The sequence below is a fragment of the Falco naumanni genome, chromosome 16, assembly GCF_017639655.2.
Source record: "Falco naumanni isolate bFalNau1 chromosome 16, bFalNau1.pat, whole genome shotgun sequence".
Taxonomy (NCBI): Eukaryota; Metazoa; Chordata; class Aves; order Falconiformes; family Falconidae; genus Falco; species Falco naumanni.
In genome coordinates this window covers 6415169-6432430 of record NC_054069.1, presented here as the reverse complement: position 1 = coordinate 6432430, position 17262 = coordinate 6415169, and the positions used below count along the sequence as shown (strand labels likewise).

General features: G+C 42.0%; 1 protein-coding gene and 1 long non-coding RNA gene across 4 annotated transcripts in view; both read left to right on the top strand.

Annotated features, from left to right (window-relative positions):
• SIK2 (salt inducible kinase 2) overlaps window positions 1-17262 on the top strand; it is a 55336-nt gene that overhangs the window by 24175 nt on the left and 13899 nt on the right. For all 3 annotated transcript variants that reach the window (XM_040615867.1, XM_040615866.1, XM_040615869.1), the window contains exons 5-8: window positions 11581-11705; window positions 13881-14004; window positions 16052-16272; window positions 17062-17214. In XM_040615867.1, coding sequence (XP_040471801.1) covers window positions 11581-11705; window positions 13881-14004; window positions 16052-16272; window positions 17062-17214 — 623 coding nt within the window. The remainder of the gene's footprint in view (window positions 1-11580; window positions 11706-13880; window positions 14005-16051; window positions 16273-17061; window positions 17215-17262) is intronic.
• LOC121098189 lies at window positions 1601-3122 on the top strand. The gene is made up of 2 exons (XR_005831201.1): window positions 1601-1644; window positions 2994-3122. It is a non-coding gene; the product is annotated as an uncharacterized LOC121098189 (long non-coding RNA).

The window sequence follows — 17262 nt, the reverse complement described above, 5'->3', positions numbered from 1 at the left end:
GCACTCACCTTTGAGATGAAAACTATTTCTTGAGCAGGAATTTTATCCTCTTTAAATTTAGAGAAAAGGAACCCATAGTCGTTGCTGTTAAACCCACCCCCACACCCCAAAAAAACCAATAACCAATAGGTTATCTTTGCTTATGAGATGCCATACTGATGGACTAAGAAGGATTTCTTATCAATGTATGTATTAACGGAGTAGCTTCCCCAGATCCTGGGTGTGATTGTTGCTTTGGTATTGACCTTTTAGTTTTAGGTGTATATTTAAAACATTTGTTTTGTCATTTTTAGCACCAGCTTTCCACCTCTAGCATCTTTTTCACTTGGTTTAAGAGTTTACAGAAAGGTTAAGTAACAGGTAAATTAAAACTGAGGAAGAGGAAAATACACCTATGTGAGTTCCAGAACCGTGGTCTTCATAGAGTATTAGGCTACTGTTTGTTATCAAATCTGAATGTTAGGCTGTATCTTTGGCAGAAGGAAAAGTGTGAAAAAGAGATTCTCTGAAGCTAGAGAGGGAAGCCTATTCATCTGATCTTTGGCATGTTCTCTGTATTTCATGGCTCTTCAGCATCTCAGTGTGGGAATTTTACAGCAGGTTCATAAAAACTGTTATTTAACACTTCATATAAATTAATAGCAGAGGCTTTGCAGTACTTTTTTTTTTATTTCATTTGATAGTAAACTGTTTATGGTTATCTTTTAATTTTCTGTATACTCTGTTGTGGGCTTTCGTATTAAATTGTAAAAATACTAAAAGCTACCATCAGGTGAAGTTAAAACGGGTTCGTAACTGTTGTAGCAGGAAGATGCAGTTCTGTTTTAATAAAGTTCTTATTTAGGGCATTTGATAGCTGAAGAAAGCTAAAGAAACAGTTTGGGATGGAGATGATGTCTGGACTCTATAACAAAGCAGCCCAAATGTAGTAACTGATAGCATTGAGATCGAATTGGTGGTGATGTCTCAAAATTCTGAAAACCAATAGGGCCACCAGCACTGTTGGGTCACAGCTGTTGGTAATAAATCTGGGAAAAATCTGACAGTGAAATAGTTTTGGTACTTGGAGCTTTAATCTAGCGGGTTCATCAGTACTACCATTTGTAGTATTTGTACTTCTCTTGTTTCTGATTTCAAACTTGTGTTTATTTCTAGCAGCTACTGACAATCATAGCATCTGGAAATTTATGACTGATATAAATTGTATTTACCAGGACAATGTATGGCTGCAGTAAATAATGTGTCTAAGGGCTGCAAGTCACATGGATCCCACTTACTATGAGTAACTGAAGCAAATATAAGGGAATTCTTGTGCTGTTGTTCATCTGTGCTTTTTCTCGCCTTCTGATCTGCCACTCTTCTCTGTTCTCACCACCACATTCTGTCCCTTCTAATTTCTCTTCCTCCACATCGGTTCTGCGCTGCAGCTTGTCACGTTCAGCCTGGCATAGTTTTTCAGAACTCCTCAGGAGCCTCAGCTGTGCTGGAGCAGGGCCATATTCAGAGGTATTCCTTCCATGGATGCCCTCAGCAGTGTGGGGATGCAAGTTCCCTGCCTCCCCGAGCACTGGAGTGCAAGGATGACACGGGCTCACAAAAACACTACTTCAAAGGCATCTCAGGAGATGTGTTAACCAAAGAAAGGTTGGAGACGTGAACTGTTCTGTTGCAGGGAATTTCAACGAAGAGGTTCTCCAGGGACTCAAATAAAAGCACAGATAAATGGTAGTTACTAGGTTTCCATCATCTGCTTCTGTCTCTTTCCTCCTCTTAGCTGCTCTCGTGCTCTGCCTCTGTATTGCCGAAAGTTAATTACAGGTGGTCTGTATGTAAATGATCACGTGAACTGGCAGCAATTCAGATGGTCTGATTCCTTCATGTACCTTTGTCAAGCTTTATCAGATTGATGGCAACTCCTGTGCTGAGCCTTGGTGATAAAGTAGCTGGAGGAAAGTTATGGCCGCTAGAAACTTTGTAGTGATTTGTGCAGAGTCAGTTATTTTATTTTTCTCTGTAAAGGAGATGGAGGATGAATTCCACAGAATGGTTTGTCTGTGATTTTGGAGTTTGCTGCTGCCCTGAAAACAGTCTTTTCCAGTGGTCCATATTCTTCATGCTTCATTTATCAAACTGGAAGAACAAAAGGCAGCCAGGATCCCAAGTCAGATAGCTAGAATTACTCTCTAATTTGAATTACTCTAGCAATTAAAAACCAGCACAGTAACCGATGAGTTACTTTGATAGAAAGCTCTGCAGTGTCAGTGTTTGCGTTGGGCCCATGTGCGGGGCTATCCCTTCCTATCACTCCAAGCAGCTATGAAATCCACATAGATACTCATGGTCACTCCAGGCTCTTCCTAACTTCCAGGGGACCTCTTGATTCATGTTGATGCTTCTAAGACTTTTATCAAAGCTTTTACTCTTAAAGAGTACAACATCTTTTTGTCAAATACAGAAACATGCATAAAGTTAGCTATGTGTTTCAGCTACCAGGAGAATAAACTAAGATTCAAAAATAAGTGTTCCTAAAACTGAAAGCTGATGAGACTGCCACATTTTATGCTTAAACAAGGAGGCTGGGCTGAAATTTAATAGTTTTTTGTTCATACTGCTCTAAAAGGAAGAGGATGGATGAAATTCAGTGGATATTTTATTTTTTTCAATCTTAGTAACTGGACAAGAAACAGAGGATGCACAGAGATTGTGAGCTGAGGGCTTTGATAATCTGTTATTTTCTAGAAGATACTAGGTAGTTGAGAGCAAAAGCCTCGAACTTAAATTTTAGCCTAAGTTAACATAAAAGAAGGTATAAATCAGATCAGATGTCCACTGCGAGGGCTGCAGCTGAAGAATGCCATACCAGGCAGTCTGCATCAGGTTTGACATCGAATTTGTTTTCAGGACTAGAGGTAAACCTTTGTTCTTTTCAAAGTTATTGCCTGTAGATAACTGGATTGCTCATGTACCCTTTAAATTTTGCTGTTTTTTTGAAGGGATCACAGGGACTGGATTTCAGTTACTGGTCACTGATGCACTGTGCTGTCATCCAATAAAACTTGCTCATTGTCTGTACAGTGGAACATCTGTGCATTTGTGAAAATTAAATACAGCTTTGAATTGAAGATGGAATAGTGAGCTTCTCTCTGCATGCTTCCTGCCCCACAAAACTACCAGATTAAGATGCCTTATAGATGCCTGCAGAAATCATGCCATCCTGATGGTAAAGCTACTGTGTTCGAACCAGATCAGGTAGGAGAGACTGTTATTTTGAAGTAGGTTGTAGTGCTGGTTCGTCTTGCTGGTGGACAGTAAAATATGCATTGACGTCAGAACTGGCTGATCAGCATTCAGTTCATGAAGTGGGTCAGGTTTGTTTCGAACACACTCGTACCTTTCCTTTATCAGCACCTCTCTCCCCATTATCTCCTTTGCTCATATTACTGTTATAACAAAAGATCCGTGTGGCTCTATGAAGCCAGGCAGATTGAATTCTGTTGGTAATTTTAGAAGAATGGATTAATTATAGCTCTGAAGCTAGTATCCCTTCTGAAGGATTTTTTGAGGTAAAAATTCGAGGCTACCTCAGATTGCTGGATGCACAGCAGAAGTTGCAGTGGCTCTGGCAGGGAGCTTCCATTTCTCAAATTGCAAATGGGTCTGAAATCTTTGTTTCCATTTTTAACAGGAAAACAGATTCCATTTAAATGATGTATGTTCAAAAAATTATACCTTCTAAATTCAAGATTATTCTAAAGGGGGTAATGAGATTGAGAAACAAAATACCGCAAATGTTGAGAGCCAATATTTGCAGATTGCACAAACACAGAGTTTATTCAACTGAACACAATGCTGCAAATGATCGTATTTTTTTAACGTGCCGATTCAGGCAAATGTTAAGAAGATCACTCCATTATATAATCTCAGTCCTCTGGTAATAAGTCCAATTTCAGTCCTTTTAGAATTCTGTGGCTGGCACATGGTTTTTTGAAGGCTGGCACATTTTTCCCCTAAACAATCAGTAATGTTCTTAAAATCCGTTTCTCTGGAATGAGAAACCTTAACAGTGCTCTCAGGTTAAAAGCTGTTACCTTTGATCCAGAGTTATTATGGTAGACCAACAATTGCAAAGTAGATACAAGACAGAGGAGGGAAGAGAGAGAATGAGACACCAGTGATTGTTTTGTGCTTAATTGAATCATGGTCATTCTAACACTCCAAAAAGTGGGACAACTAAACTGACAGTGCAATAATTAAAAATTAAGGAACCCCACTGGACCAAGCATCCAATATCCTATCTAAATCCTGAAGTGTTTCTTCGAAATGGTTTTCATGGATGCTATTAATTCTTGAGTTCTTAAGAAATGGTTTAACATCATTTGAAGACACAAGTATAGAAAGCATAATGGAAATAAAAAGAGGTAGCCATAATAATCTATGTACCCTGAGAAATAATGCCGATTTCCCTGCACTGGTAATTATTTTGTCCAAAAATAGAATAGAATTGGGTTTCTAAAGATAAGAGCAGATTGCTGAAATATGCCACACTGTGTTTAAGTCTTATGTTACATGAAAAAGTCCTGTATGAATTAGTAGGTATCCGGCTCTTACTGTGCTTTTTTATGCTATTTTTTGCTATTTGCAAAATAGATTTATGCTATTTGCATGCCAATTTTTTCAGCACAAATTCATAACTGAAGGATACTGGTGTTCCTTGCCCATGAAAAAGGAAAGAAGTTGAACTTTTAGAACTGCCTATCAAAGACAGAATGAAGGAACCATTTTTCCAGGTTCCTAAGGCACACGCTCCTCGGCAAGGCGCTCAGAGTCATGAGGAATTCTGTGCTGGGTCAGGTCCACCTAGCAGTGACAGAGTATGCCAGGCTGGCATCTTCTGCAGCCTGTTCCCCTTGAGCTTTCCCCACCCCCAAGCCCCAGCAGCTAGTATCGTGTTAGTCCTTATACAGCGTGCATCCTTGCTTCTAGTATCAGTTTATAGACCGAAAGGATTTCATGGATTTGCGTAATAAAACTTAATCATCTGGCTGTACACAAGACCATCAGATACAAGCCAACTGCTGCTGTTCGACCCAGGCAAGCCCTGTCTTGACAGTGTAAGTTCTATAATTTTATTGCTCAGATAGGGAGCAAAGGTAACGTAAGGATCATGCCATTCACTTCTAAGATGTCCTTGCTCTTCAGCCACTTTTGGTAACCATAAATAAAACTATTATGTGTCGTGAAAATAAGCTTGTAAAGATAATAGTAAAAACCAAGAAATCCTAATTCTAACATAAACCTGAAGCACCTCTTACATTGATCAGTGATACTTAAAGACTCTGTTCTGTTTTTTCTGTTCAGATTTGCTCACGTTTCTTTTTGAAGTGGCTTCCACATGTTCACATTCGCTCTAAATCCAGTCTGGATGGGCAGAAGAGTTTCACTTTTTTAGGAACTGAAACCTTAGGTATTTCCAAGCAGGTCATGCTTTCTATAGCTGTGCTTATAAATATACATACAAGTACTTGGGAATCAGATACAAAGGTTTACGAGGGTAGCACCTGAGTAGCAGCTGCAGTTCAGAGATAAAGATTGATATTTATCTGCAGTACTAAGAGGATGTTGAAAATCTGACAAACTCAAGATAATTGAAGGGAGAGATCAGATTCAATGACACCTACACGGATGGCAAATGCTTCTGAGAGAAGAAATCGCTTCATGTCTCCTGAAGTATTGCCCAGGTTGCTAAGCCTGTGTGAAGAAAAATCTCCTCAAAGAGAATAAAAAACAATTCACAGCAAGTCTCGCTGTAATAGGAAAAAGGCAGGTGACGTACAGTGACTGGGTTTTTTTTTTGGTAGAATATTCTGTTGTTTCCCCCCTCTGTTATTACAGCTGAAGTTGCACTTGTTTCAGAACTGGAGGAGGATGTAAAAGGCAGGGTCAGTGGATGTTGCATTCAGTGTCTCCTGTGTAGATTTGGAACCTGGGTTGACCTTGGCTGTTTGCACCTCCGGAGTATGGTGACATGCCAGGATGCCATTGCGTAATTGTCCGTGCAACTGTTGGGCGTTCTGTGTGCTTGCAGGGCATGACACTTAGAGGTTTTGCGTGTGGGCTGACCTTCAAATAGTCTTTCTGGCATCGTAGCCTTCGGACTGATAGGCAGTGCGGCTCTCCCTTGATTAGGGACAAATCCCAAATGTTCATTGCAGTGAGACCGGGTATCTGATTTTCGGACTTTGAGCTCATACCTTGGACTGATGTTGGAGATTTAACCTCTTGAGGGTTCCACCTGTACCAGATACTGACAGTAGTGTAAGCTGTTCTTTTGTAACGAGGTATGTTAATTACCTGGGATACAATATTAATTGAGTGACACAGGGTTAAAAGCGTAGATGAAGCTTAAATATTTGTCCTTTTAAGTTTCCATTCTGATTGTTGACAATGCAAAAATAGATGAGGCATAAGAGTATCAAGTGTCATCAGAAAAATGACAGCTCATCATTACCAGTCAGATACCTAAATCTTTAAGGGCCTAGAGTAATTGTTGATCCGATTTAATCAAAGCAAACTCAGTCATTTGTATTTGGACTAGAGTTTCTCTTCATAAAAGTCCTCAAATTTTCTGGTCAGATTTCTAAAGTAATCAATCCACCAAATACTCCTGTGCTGCCCTAGAAGATGATTCTAAATCAAACGTTAAGTTGAATCATGGAATGTAACAGTTCTGAAGTTATTTATGCCCCAGAGCCCCTTTACCAAGCAGTTTGCTCAACTCCGAAGGCTCTGATCATCATCATCTTTCTTCAGCATGTTCTTATTAATTGTTTCTTCCAATCTGAAGCCACGGGCTGTAGCTCCTTGTTTGTCACCAGGATCACTTCAGCCCATCTGATGTCAGATGAGCCCTGTAGGTCTAGTCTCCAAGGGAAGATAACAAGGCTATCTAATGACCAAATTAGCTTTCCTAGAACAGAGATTTACTTGTTCGGCACAAAAGAGTTTTGGGGAGGAAGAAGAGAAGGATATTAGAGATGTACCTTGTGTGAATGCAAATAATGGGTACGGTTAGTTTGAGATGAGAAGTGAAAAGGATTAGTCCTACAACTGTGAGTGGCACTGGCGAGCTCCACGGGTTGCACTACTGTAAGCAGATCCTATTCATGGAACGTTAAGGACATGAATCTTTGCAGCTTTTTTGTTGCAGAGGAATTGGCATGTCGATTTTCTACTGACTTTAACACATTGCTGTTACTTTTAGCCCTTTATAATGACCTTGCAAATCCCATCCCGCAGGTATTTTGAACTTTCCAGAGAAGGGCAGGAATATTCTATTTCATACTCTCTCTGCTGCATATTGGAAGTGGGCGTCTCAAAATTACTCCTGTGGTTTAGGCTTTTATCTGCACCCAAGGGTTCCCGCAGGGAACGGTGCAGTTTGTGTTCGTGTGACTGCCCGCTGTCTCTGGGAATATGTCCTGTGTAGCTGCACTTCGGGATCACTTCCAGGACAGATACAGAGACAGCGATGAAGTATGTGCAGAGTACTGGACTGTATAGTTACGACCGAGGGAAAAACACGAGGCCAGTGTTTACAAAAGGAAATGAGACTTGGAGCTTCCCCATATACCCCGGCGTATTTGAGAGACTGGACTGAGATGTGCCCAGAGCATGTGAATACGCACTAAAGGTGGCAGAAAGTTTACAGCAGAATTACAGCATCAAATTCCAGGCTATGGAAATGTTGAGGCAAAAGTTTTCAGCAGAGAGTGACCGGTTTCTGTTGGCTGTTCAGGGCATGGCCAGGCACTTCAGTTACGCTTGGCCCTGGCCTGCATCAGGCACTGATTTGTCACTTGAATTTGGGCTAGTCTGTTAACTTTTCTGTTCCAGCATCCTCACCTGTGAAACTGGTACGCTCCCTAAACGGCCTGCTAAGAGGGACATGTTCCATAATCAATACCTTGAAATTCCTAAATACAAAGGGCTGCTTTGTGCATGTTGCGGAACTTTTTTAAAGATGCATTTTTTTTTTTTTGTGGAAGAACCCCACTGAGAACTGCTCTAAGTGAGGTTAGATGTTTGTATCACTTGATTTGGCCGTTCCTTCAGGATTACCACAAGTGAGCTTTAGAAAAAGGAAGGATAAAATGAGGACAGAATGACATTGTGTGTGTGTGTGTAACTGTGGCTGATCTACAGTTACCAGTTGCTTATCTGAATGAAATGGACCCCCAACACAAGGTATGTAAAAAAGGCCAGTTTACTATATAAATGCCCCCCAGTAATATCGCTGCTAAATGGAATAGTGACTGGTTTTATTACCTTAGAGTGCATGTTACCCACTGTAGAGATTTCCATACTGAGAGCTGGATGGTTGCATCATCTTCATTTGCTATTATTCCTAACTAGTACATTTCATTAAAGGCTACTAAAAATACCTGCTTGTGGTAGTGGTACCGCTCAACACAGGGGAGAGTCAGCAGATGATGCAGTAAGGAAGCAGAGGTGAGGAAGGCAATGAAGAGGTAGTTTTTGTAATAAAAACTGCCCAGTGGTGCACAAAGACTTGGAATCTCTTAAGCCTTGTAGACTCCTTGCTGAAGTCTCTAGTGACCTTGTAGTTAAAAAGAATTAACGAAAGGAGTCAAAAGGCCTGTGAGATCGTGCTGTTTGTGTACGTTTCCCAGACAACTTTTGAACCTGTTGCTTGCCCGTGACCAAATTTGACAGACAGCAGGAGCCTCAAAAGGCAAAAACGTTCCTGCAGATTCACATAGAGGTGTTAAAGGAGTGGGCAGGATGTCTTACCTGTGCAAATAGTTGCAGAAGGAGCCCTGAAAATTATCAGAAGGATGGAACACCTCTCTCCTGTGAGGACAGGCTGAGAGAATTCGAGTTGTTCAGCCTGGAGAAGGCTCCAGGGACACTTTATTGCAGCCTTTCAGTACTTAGATGGGGACAAACCTTCTAGCAGGACCTGTTGCAACAGGACAAGGGGTAATGGTTTTAAACTAAAAGAGGGTAGGTTTAGACTCGATATAAAGAAGACATCTTTTACCACAAAGGTGTTCAAACATGGGAACAGGTTGCCCAGAGAGGTGGTAGGTGCAGCATCCCTGGAAACATTCAAGTTCAGGGTTGAACCTGACCCAGCTGAAGATGGCCCTGCCTAACGCAGCGGGGTTGGACTAGGTGACCTTTAAAGGTCCCCCCCAACGTAGACTATTCTATGATTCTGTTCCTTATTACATGCTAAGGAAAATCTTGGAAAACAGAAGAAAAAAAAAATGCTCTAAAAGCCTCTTTGGTTCTGGTGTTGCTGAAACTGCTTCTTCCACCTATGTTCATTTTTTATGTATGTTGCAGGAAGGGTTCTATTTAAAGAACTGCTGGAGCTCTCGTGTCCTTGTTAGGAAAGGAACCAAATAACTTCACTGTTAAGCTTAGTATAAGTAGTCTGAATCAGTTTCCATACTGCTTCTCTAAAACAACTCAAGGTTAACTTTATCGAAGCCTGGTACGTTTTTGTTCGGTATCTCTGTATTGCTTTGATTCTGAGGGTTCTCTTGTGGTTTTATAGCTCATGATGTATGGCGAGAGAGCCAGGCTCTTTGCTCTCAGCAACACAAGCTATACAAATAGAAGTAAATGCACTGGTACCAGCAGTGCCTGTACTGTGTCTGCTAACCACAGCGTTTATCAGTTTTGCTATCTGCTGATCAGCACCGCCTTGTATTAACATACCTCTGAGGTATTCAGCGCTTGATACTACTAAATCAACAGCCTGATTACTGTTTATCAACGCTGCTGACATTCACAGGATTCCTCGAGTCACACCAGCGTGCAGTATTATTCCGTAGGAGCCTGGTTAGCTAGTACGAGGGTAAAAGCATTGTCACCTTCAGAAAAAAGAACCAAACACCTTCTGTAACCTTCTACTGCATACTCTGCTCCAGCGTGGAAAAAGTGGCAGGGAACAGTTGAATCATTGTTCACGCAGGAGCCGACCAGCGACAAATACACAGTGTTGCTGTGCTTGACAGTCTGCGTCGCACTTGCCAACACTCCATCCTGTACTTCCTTTGGAGGTACAGCTGACCAGTCAGTGAATTGAAGCCAGTTTGCCTAAAAGCCTGAAATCCAGAGAATACATGTCCCTGTTACCAGATCGCTCCCTTTTGAGAACTTCTTTGCTTTAGTATTGACAGTATTTGTTGTCGCAGAGCACGTACAGGGTGGTCTGCAGTGCCGGTGGAATAGAGGACTAAGCAGTACAGGGGGAAATGCTGGGAGCAGCAGGGAGAAATGTCGGCTTCATTGCATTGCAAGGGAAAATTCCACTAGACTTCAGCAGAATGAGTATTTTGATTCCTGGTGTGAGCAGGTGTATCCAAACACTGTGCTCCAGACACTTCACTGAAGGCCTGATGAATACAAACCTTCTGTGTCGGTACTGTGAGGCGTCACGGGAAGGAGTGTACTCGGAATGGGTATCTGCGGTGGATGCAGGAGGGGTTATTAGGATCCCAGCAGGAAAAGTAAAGAACGCTAAAACAAACGATGCATGAACTAAGCAAAGGGAGCTAGAGGGGTGGCAGGGTGTAAGGGGGGGAACTGGAGGATCTGGGCTGTGAAGAGCTCCAAAGACCCTGGTAAGAGTGGAGTGGAAGGCAGGAGAGTTACAGATCGGAGCTCCAGGGAGTGGTAGCAGCCACCTGAAATTCTGATTTTTGAAAAGAATCCGTTTCAGTTCAGTCATGAAGCCAGCTTCCTCAATATTAATGTTGTTTGCTGTATTGCTCTAGAAAAAAAAAAAAAAAGGCAACCTGAGAGAGCAGCACCAGAGGAAGCTAAAACAACCCAACAATTGCATCGGACTCTTGCCTGACTTCGGGTCTCTCTGCAATGTGGTTGTCATTTTGCTTTTCACTACTGGATTACTACAAATGGTGACTTAAGTCCCATGGCACCTGCTTCTGGTCCCATATTAAGCCATAAAAAGAAACATTTAAAAGAACTGCTTAGTTGTGGAACGGTAAATTTCAGTTTTAGATTGAAAGGGCTGTAGACAATCCTAGTAGCAGGGTTTCCTTCCTAGCAGAAGGCTTTGTGTTTTCCCATGCTTGTTGCTTTTGGCGGAGTTCCTTCTTCCCATCTCCAAAGTTGATGCTTTTTGTTGTCAACATTTACCGTCTGTTCAAGGCTAGAGAACACCTAAAGAAAACTCAGGAAATTCAATACTGAATCTCTTGGCAAGTAAATAAGTTCGTTTGTATGTTGAATTTTAGTGATAGGTGTTTAGAAAATTGGATTTAACGAACTGATGGAAGTTTACTCAAAACTCCTACAGGTTGTAAAGTTTTGCAGAGTGTTGTAGTAATTATGTAGTTGTCATGAAAATAGCAGTAGAGGACATGCAGCATCCCAATAAATATTTCCAGTGGGAGTACTGATAAAAGGATTTGTGATAGAGCCTGTCATGAATGAAAGTGAGCTTTCAGGCCTAGTCCATGCATATAATTTTATTTTGTCACGCAACTGGAGTTTGGAGTGACTTTCCCCTTAATTTCTCAACAGATTTTGGATTTGGAAATTTCTATAAGAATGGTGAGCCTCTGACGACATGGTGTGGAAGCCCACCGTATGCAGCCCCCGAAGTCTTTGAAGGACAGCAGTATGAGGGACCCCAGCTGGATATCTGGGTATCGTTACTCTTTTTTAACTGGATTCAAGTCAACTTCTAGGAAGCTGGAATAAAGGAGTCATCTTTGATTTTTCTTAAGCTGCCAACAAGATGTTCCTCTTCAGCTTTATTTCTTGAGTGTCATAAAATGCCTCTTAACATTGAATGGAATTGAAGTTACCCATCCAGGTGGCTATTAAATGTATGCTCTAGGAGTACGTTAGTCCTCTAGAGGAAAAACTGTAGCTCCTCCAAAAGCTCTCCTGACTGAATGCATGAACTGTGCTTTTTTCAGTGCATTTAGTTTTCCGTGTTAAGTGGGAATTGAACTTGTAAGGCTTAAGTTCTTGATGAGGTTAAAGGGACTCTGAGCCACCGAAACACGGGAGAGATGATGACTGCTTTGCTCTTTGAGCTGGAAACAAGCACATTTGTGTTGAGCTGGAAACAAGCACATTTGTGTTGAGCTGGAAACAAGCACATTTGTGTCACAAATGTTTCTACTGCAGGCAGCTGCATGGTTTTGAATTGGTGTGTCTCCGGGTGTACTACTCTGATGGGAGAGGATAGAGGATGCAACTCACATTCTTAGACAATGGAAAAGGGACTAAAATGAACTGAAGAAGTTCTGTGCACCTGTCGTGCATTGTCAGAGACTGCCTTTCATTCCTGATCTGCTTTCTTTGGGGTTTTTTTGTTTGCTTGGTTTTTAATGTTAGTATACTGCTATGTACGATGACAGATCCATATCCTAAAGCAGCAGGGACAGTACAATTCGAGTTTGCAGTGATACTGCTGCACACAGCGTAACAACACGGGCACTGACATTTTGGTCAGAGCCTGTAACACAAGCAGGGCAGTTCGTAGCAAGCCATCTTTCAGCTGCTAATCTAGCTTAAATTATTCTAATTGCATTAACAAATGAAAACCATGCTTTTAGATACACATATTTGTGTGTATGTATGTATCTATATATACATATATATGTAGCTAGATAGATTGTTTTTAAAAAAAAAAAGGCTACAGCCTTTCTGAACCTTCAGTGACTGGTAAATAAATGTACAGCAGACCTCTGCCATGCTTACTGTTTCAAATAGCACAGGCACTTTTTGAATGTCAGAAGTGAATCTCTGAACTTTGGTAAATATTCTTTAAAATATGTAATATCCTAAATTGTCAACAGAATCTGCCTGTCTACAAAGAGAAGCGCACATGTGTTTATACTTAAAATAAACATCATCTTCGCTCATCTTCTGAGATTAGTTAAGGACTCTGTATCTCTCCACAACATCCAGTCACGGAATAGGTCTGCTGAAATTGCTAAGCTTGCAGGACGGATGCACCCATGCACGGTTCAGGTTTTGGCAGGTTAAGGAAGGAAGAAAGCAACTTTTAAAAATACGTATTTAATTTTAAAATCTCTACGTACTTACGAAGTTTTGAGGTGAATGGTGAAGGCCTGCTTTTTCCTCGAGAAGTCCAGTGCTGTGGCTGTCTATGCCAACTGATTGGCGTGAGGGTCTGGTGTGGTTGTTCCGTCTAGTGTGGCGCTGTATTTTTTTGGCATATACTGCAAGACTATTTCCACTCTCGGTGCCGATTAACTTGCATGCTTTCAAAAATGAGTCTGGCAGTTGGAGGAGAGCTTTTGCCCAGATTGTCTCCTTTTGCTCATATTAAATAATCCCTCGTGCTCAGCACCGCACACAGCAGTGCAGAATTATTAGCTGGCGTTCCCCTGGAGATGACTTTACCAGTGTGCCTCTTACCCAGGCTTTAGCGAATCGGTGGATGTGAAAGGTTACAGTTTGTCATTTTGAAGTGGCTGATGTCTGAGGTTTGTTTTCATTCGAACAACACTGAGATGAATAAAAACTATCCCTAATTCTGACCTGAAGTTGGGACTCACTTTTCAGGTATCATTCAGTCATCTGCGTGGAGCTTCCTGCTAGCAGCCAGAGTCTCTAACCCATTACCCTCCAGCTTACCAGCACAAGGTACTGCAAGCCTGGCCGTTTTGGGTTAGCCGAGGGTTCTTAATGTTTAGGGATCTTCACAAATCCGACTCCTTTTTGTATACATTTGCTGTTTCTGCAGAACGTAATTTTAATTTTTTTCTGTGACAGGATTTGGCTAGCCAACCTCAGAGCCTTTGCTTGTAGCTTGAAAAATGAAATTGTTTTCTTTCTTACAGAGCATGGGTGTAGTTCTTTATGTTTTGGTCTGTGGAGCATTACCTTTTGATGGACCAACGCTCCCCATACTGAGGCAACGAGTTCTGGAAGGAAGGTTCAGGATCCCTTATTTTATGTCAGAAGGTAACAGCGTGTCCTCTTACACTCTTGGTGTGGTAAAGCTTGAGTAAATTCTAGAGTAGTTGCAGCTGCAATACAGCAAAGGGTGGTGCATCTGCACGCTAGATTATGGTATGGCAGACTGTTCGTCTTGCAAAGAAACACAAATAAGCCCAGGTGAGGTGTGTGCCCTTGCAGTTGGGCTGCTGCGAGGCAAACCAACCCATTTTTCCCTGTGCAATACGTGGAGATTGCAGTGCCCATGGGCAGGGAGAGTCAAAGGGGAAGCTGAAGGAGCTCTCATCCCACTGTGAACACAAATACAGGGATGCAGGGGGAGAGGCACGTTGGTGTTGCAGTTAGCTTTTGTCCTGCAAGGCCATACACATTTTAATACGGAAAGAAAATACGATGAGAGCGGTATCTCTGTCAAACCTAAGTTGTGGATTGAGTGTTTCCTGGGTTTCGACCGCATCTGCTAAACAAAAAAAAAAAAATATGCCAGGTTCTCGTTGTCATGACTGTGGCACTCCCATCTGTGACAGAGAGATCTCTCCCTCAGTTGCACTGTCTGGTGGGTTTCACTCCCCCTCATGCCTGTTCAGACGAGAACAAGTGGGGCCGTTTTTACACAGGGTTTGATGCCGTCCTTCAGCTTCCCTATATTAAAGGCTCTCTAAACCAGATTACTTCAAAGCAACCCTCCTGAATCAAGTCCTCTTTCAATATACCACCCTCTGTGCTTTTTTTTTTTTTTTTTTTTTTTAAAGGGAATGAAAAATATGTTTTTCAGTCCTGTTGTTAAGGGTTCTGTGGTATAAAACATGCTGGTCTTCCCCTTTCTCATTCTCCTGCACCCCACCTCTGAAAACAGCCACTACAGCGCAGCTATAGTGCACTTCGTTGCTTTTAGCAATACCATTACAGCATCACGGCAGCCCCTCGGCATCCTGGGCACATTTTTGGGGCTGGCACTGAACTCTGTTGTGTTTCTGTGACTTTGCTGACATGGGTATGCGAGCCAGATCCAGGTACCTTTGTGTGAGCTGCAATCATTGCTGTGACTGCAGCGCAGATCAGCTGTTTCGCAAGCTGTTTGCTGCTCCCCTTGCTGATCACAGGGTGAGGCAGAGTGGGGAAGGGTGTGCCTCTTAGCAAAACTGTAGAAACAAGAGAGATAAACAAGAATCAATAGCCAGAAATATCTCTCTAAATGATTCGTCGTAACTACCTGAAGAGACTGACTTGTAACAACGGTACTGTAGCCGTGTTCGTCAGCTAGAAAAGCATGGCAGACTGATAATAAGCTCCCTTAAAAGAACTTACACCGACTTCCTATTATATGCAAACTGCATGTTCATCTCCTGTGCCCTCATCTTCCAAAAACCAACTGAGATCTGAATTAAAAAGTGATGGTTTTAATGCTGTCCAGCACATAGTAGTCAGAAAGCAGCAATGGCTTGGTGTGTTCAGAATTATTCTGGCACCTGAAGCTACTGATTGTGCTTTGGTCGTGGAGTTAAAGTAGATAAACCTGCAGACCCACTGGCTACTATTCACAGAAACGTTATTTTTACCTTTGTTTTTGTGACCACTAGGGTGGAAATAAAAAACAATAAAAAAAAAAAAATCCAGACACTAACCCTAGTTTTGCCGACCCCTTGTTTTATGAGCCTGGACAAGCTATTTCCAGCTGTGCTGGAGAAGGATGCTAACTACTCTCCACCACACTGCACAGAGGTTGGTTGAAGCTTTATCAGTTAATGTTAGTACCATACTTAGAACAGCATAGGCGGCTTTAAAGAGGTATTAAATATTACTATTACCCTCAGGTGGGAGCTGTGTAGAAGGAATGGCATCGTTAAGCATACCTTGCATTTAAAGAAGCTGGGGTTTTGTCCTTCTTCATGGGACTTTTAATCTTGTTTTGAGAGATTGTTTTAGCCTTCAGGAAATGTACTTAGGGCAGAAGTAAAGCAGTTTCCTGTTGTCGTGCTCCGTGTTGGTAGGTCTCAGGTGAACAGATCCAAGCGCCACTTGGGGTTGGTAATTGGTTTTTTTTTGCCAACAGAGTGTGAACATCTGATTAGAAGAATGTTGGTCCTAGACCCATCCAAACGCTTAACTATTGCTCAGATTAAGGAGCACAAGTGGATGCTCATAGAAGTTCCTGCACAGAGACCTATCCTTTATCCACCAGGAGAGGAGAATGAGCCTTCCATTGGAGAGTATAATGAGCAGGTCTTACGGCTAATGCACAGCCTTGGAATAGACCAACAGAAAACTATTGAGGTAAAATAGATCCAAACAGATATTTGTGCCGGGGGGGGAAAGTCTCCTTTTTGTCTTTATGACTAGAACTCGTTACCTGAGTTGTTTGCAACATTCTGTATTTCAACAGATGGGGGGGGATCCACAAAACTTCTGGTATATTTCACCTGGCCAGACCCTAACAAGGGCAAACATTTTAAATATGCTGAAATTAACTTAATTTTGAACTTCTAAGAGGGTGGAAAATAAAATTCAAAAAGAAGCATAAAAGCAGAATGTCTCTGTCCAATCCCAAATCATGTTTCTTACCAAACGTAAATGCCAGCTATGGAGTTAACACAACGTCCTTTAGGATGGCAGATATTTTAAACCATGGTGGATGCGCCAGTTTGAGTACTTTCTGCTAGAAGAAGCGAAAGTTTCTGTACTTTGCAGAGGCTTAATTCCCTGTTGCTTCTAGTGATTTTTGAACGGCCAGTGTATTCAGGAGGTGCTGGAGCTCCGTCCCTTCTCCAGGTTCAAATCGCTGCGGGTTCAGAGCAGCACCTGAACGTTCCCCACAAGTCCTGCTGCAGCCTAGAACATACCAACCTCCTTTGAGCTTGCTGCTAAACTACGGTTGATGCTTTTATGTGCCTGGCACTTATTGTTGTGAATTGAAAGTTTCAAACCAGTTTGCCTACGCCACTGCCTCTTAAATACTTCTTTTCCCACCCCTCATGGCACTTCTTTTTTTCTTCCTGGTCTTGTAGAACATAAAAGCTAATGCATAGTTGGCTGCACCCACACTTCTGTACTTCTCTTTTTCAGTCTCTGCAGAACAAGAGTTATAACCACTTTGCTGCTATCTATTACTTGTTAGTGGAAAGACTCAAATCACATCGAAGTAGCTTCCCCGTGGAACAGAGACTTGATGCTCGTCAGCGTCGGCCGAGCACCATTGCTGAGCAGACAGTAGCCAAGGTGAGGGCTCATTCCTAGCAGACGTGGGCTTAATGCTGTGCAAGACAT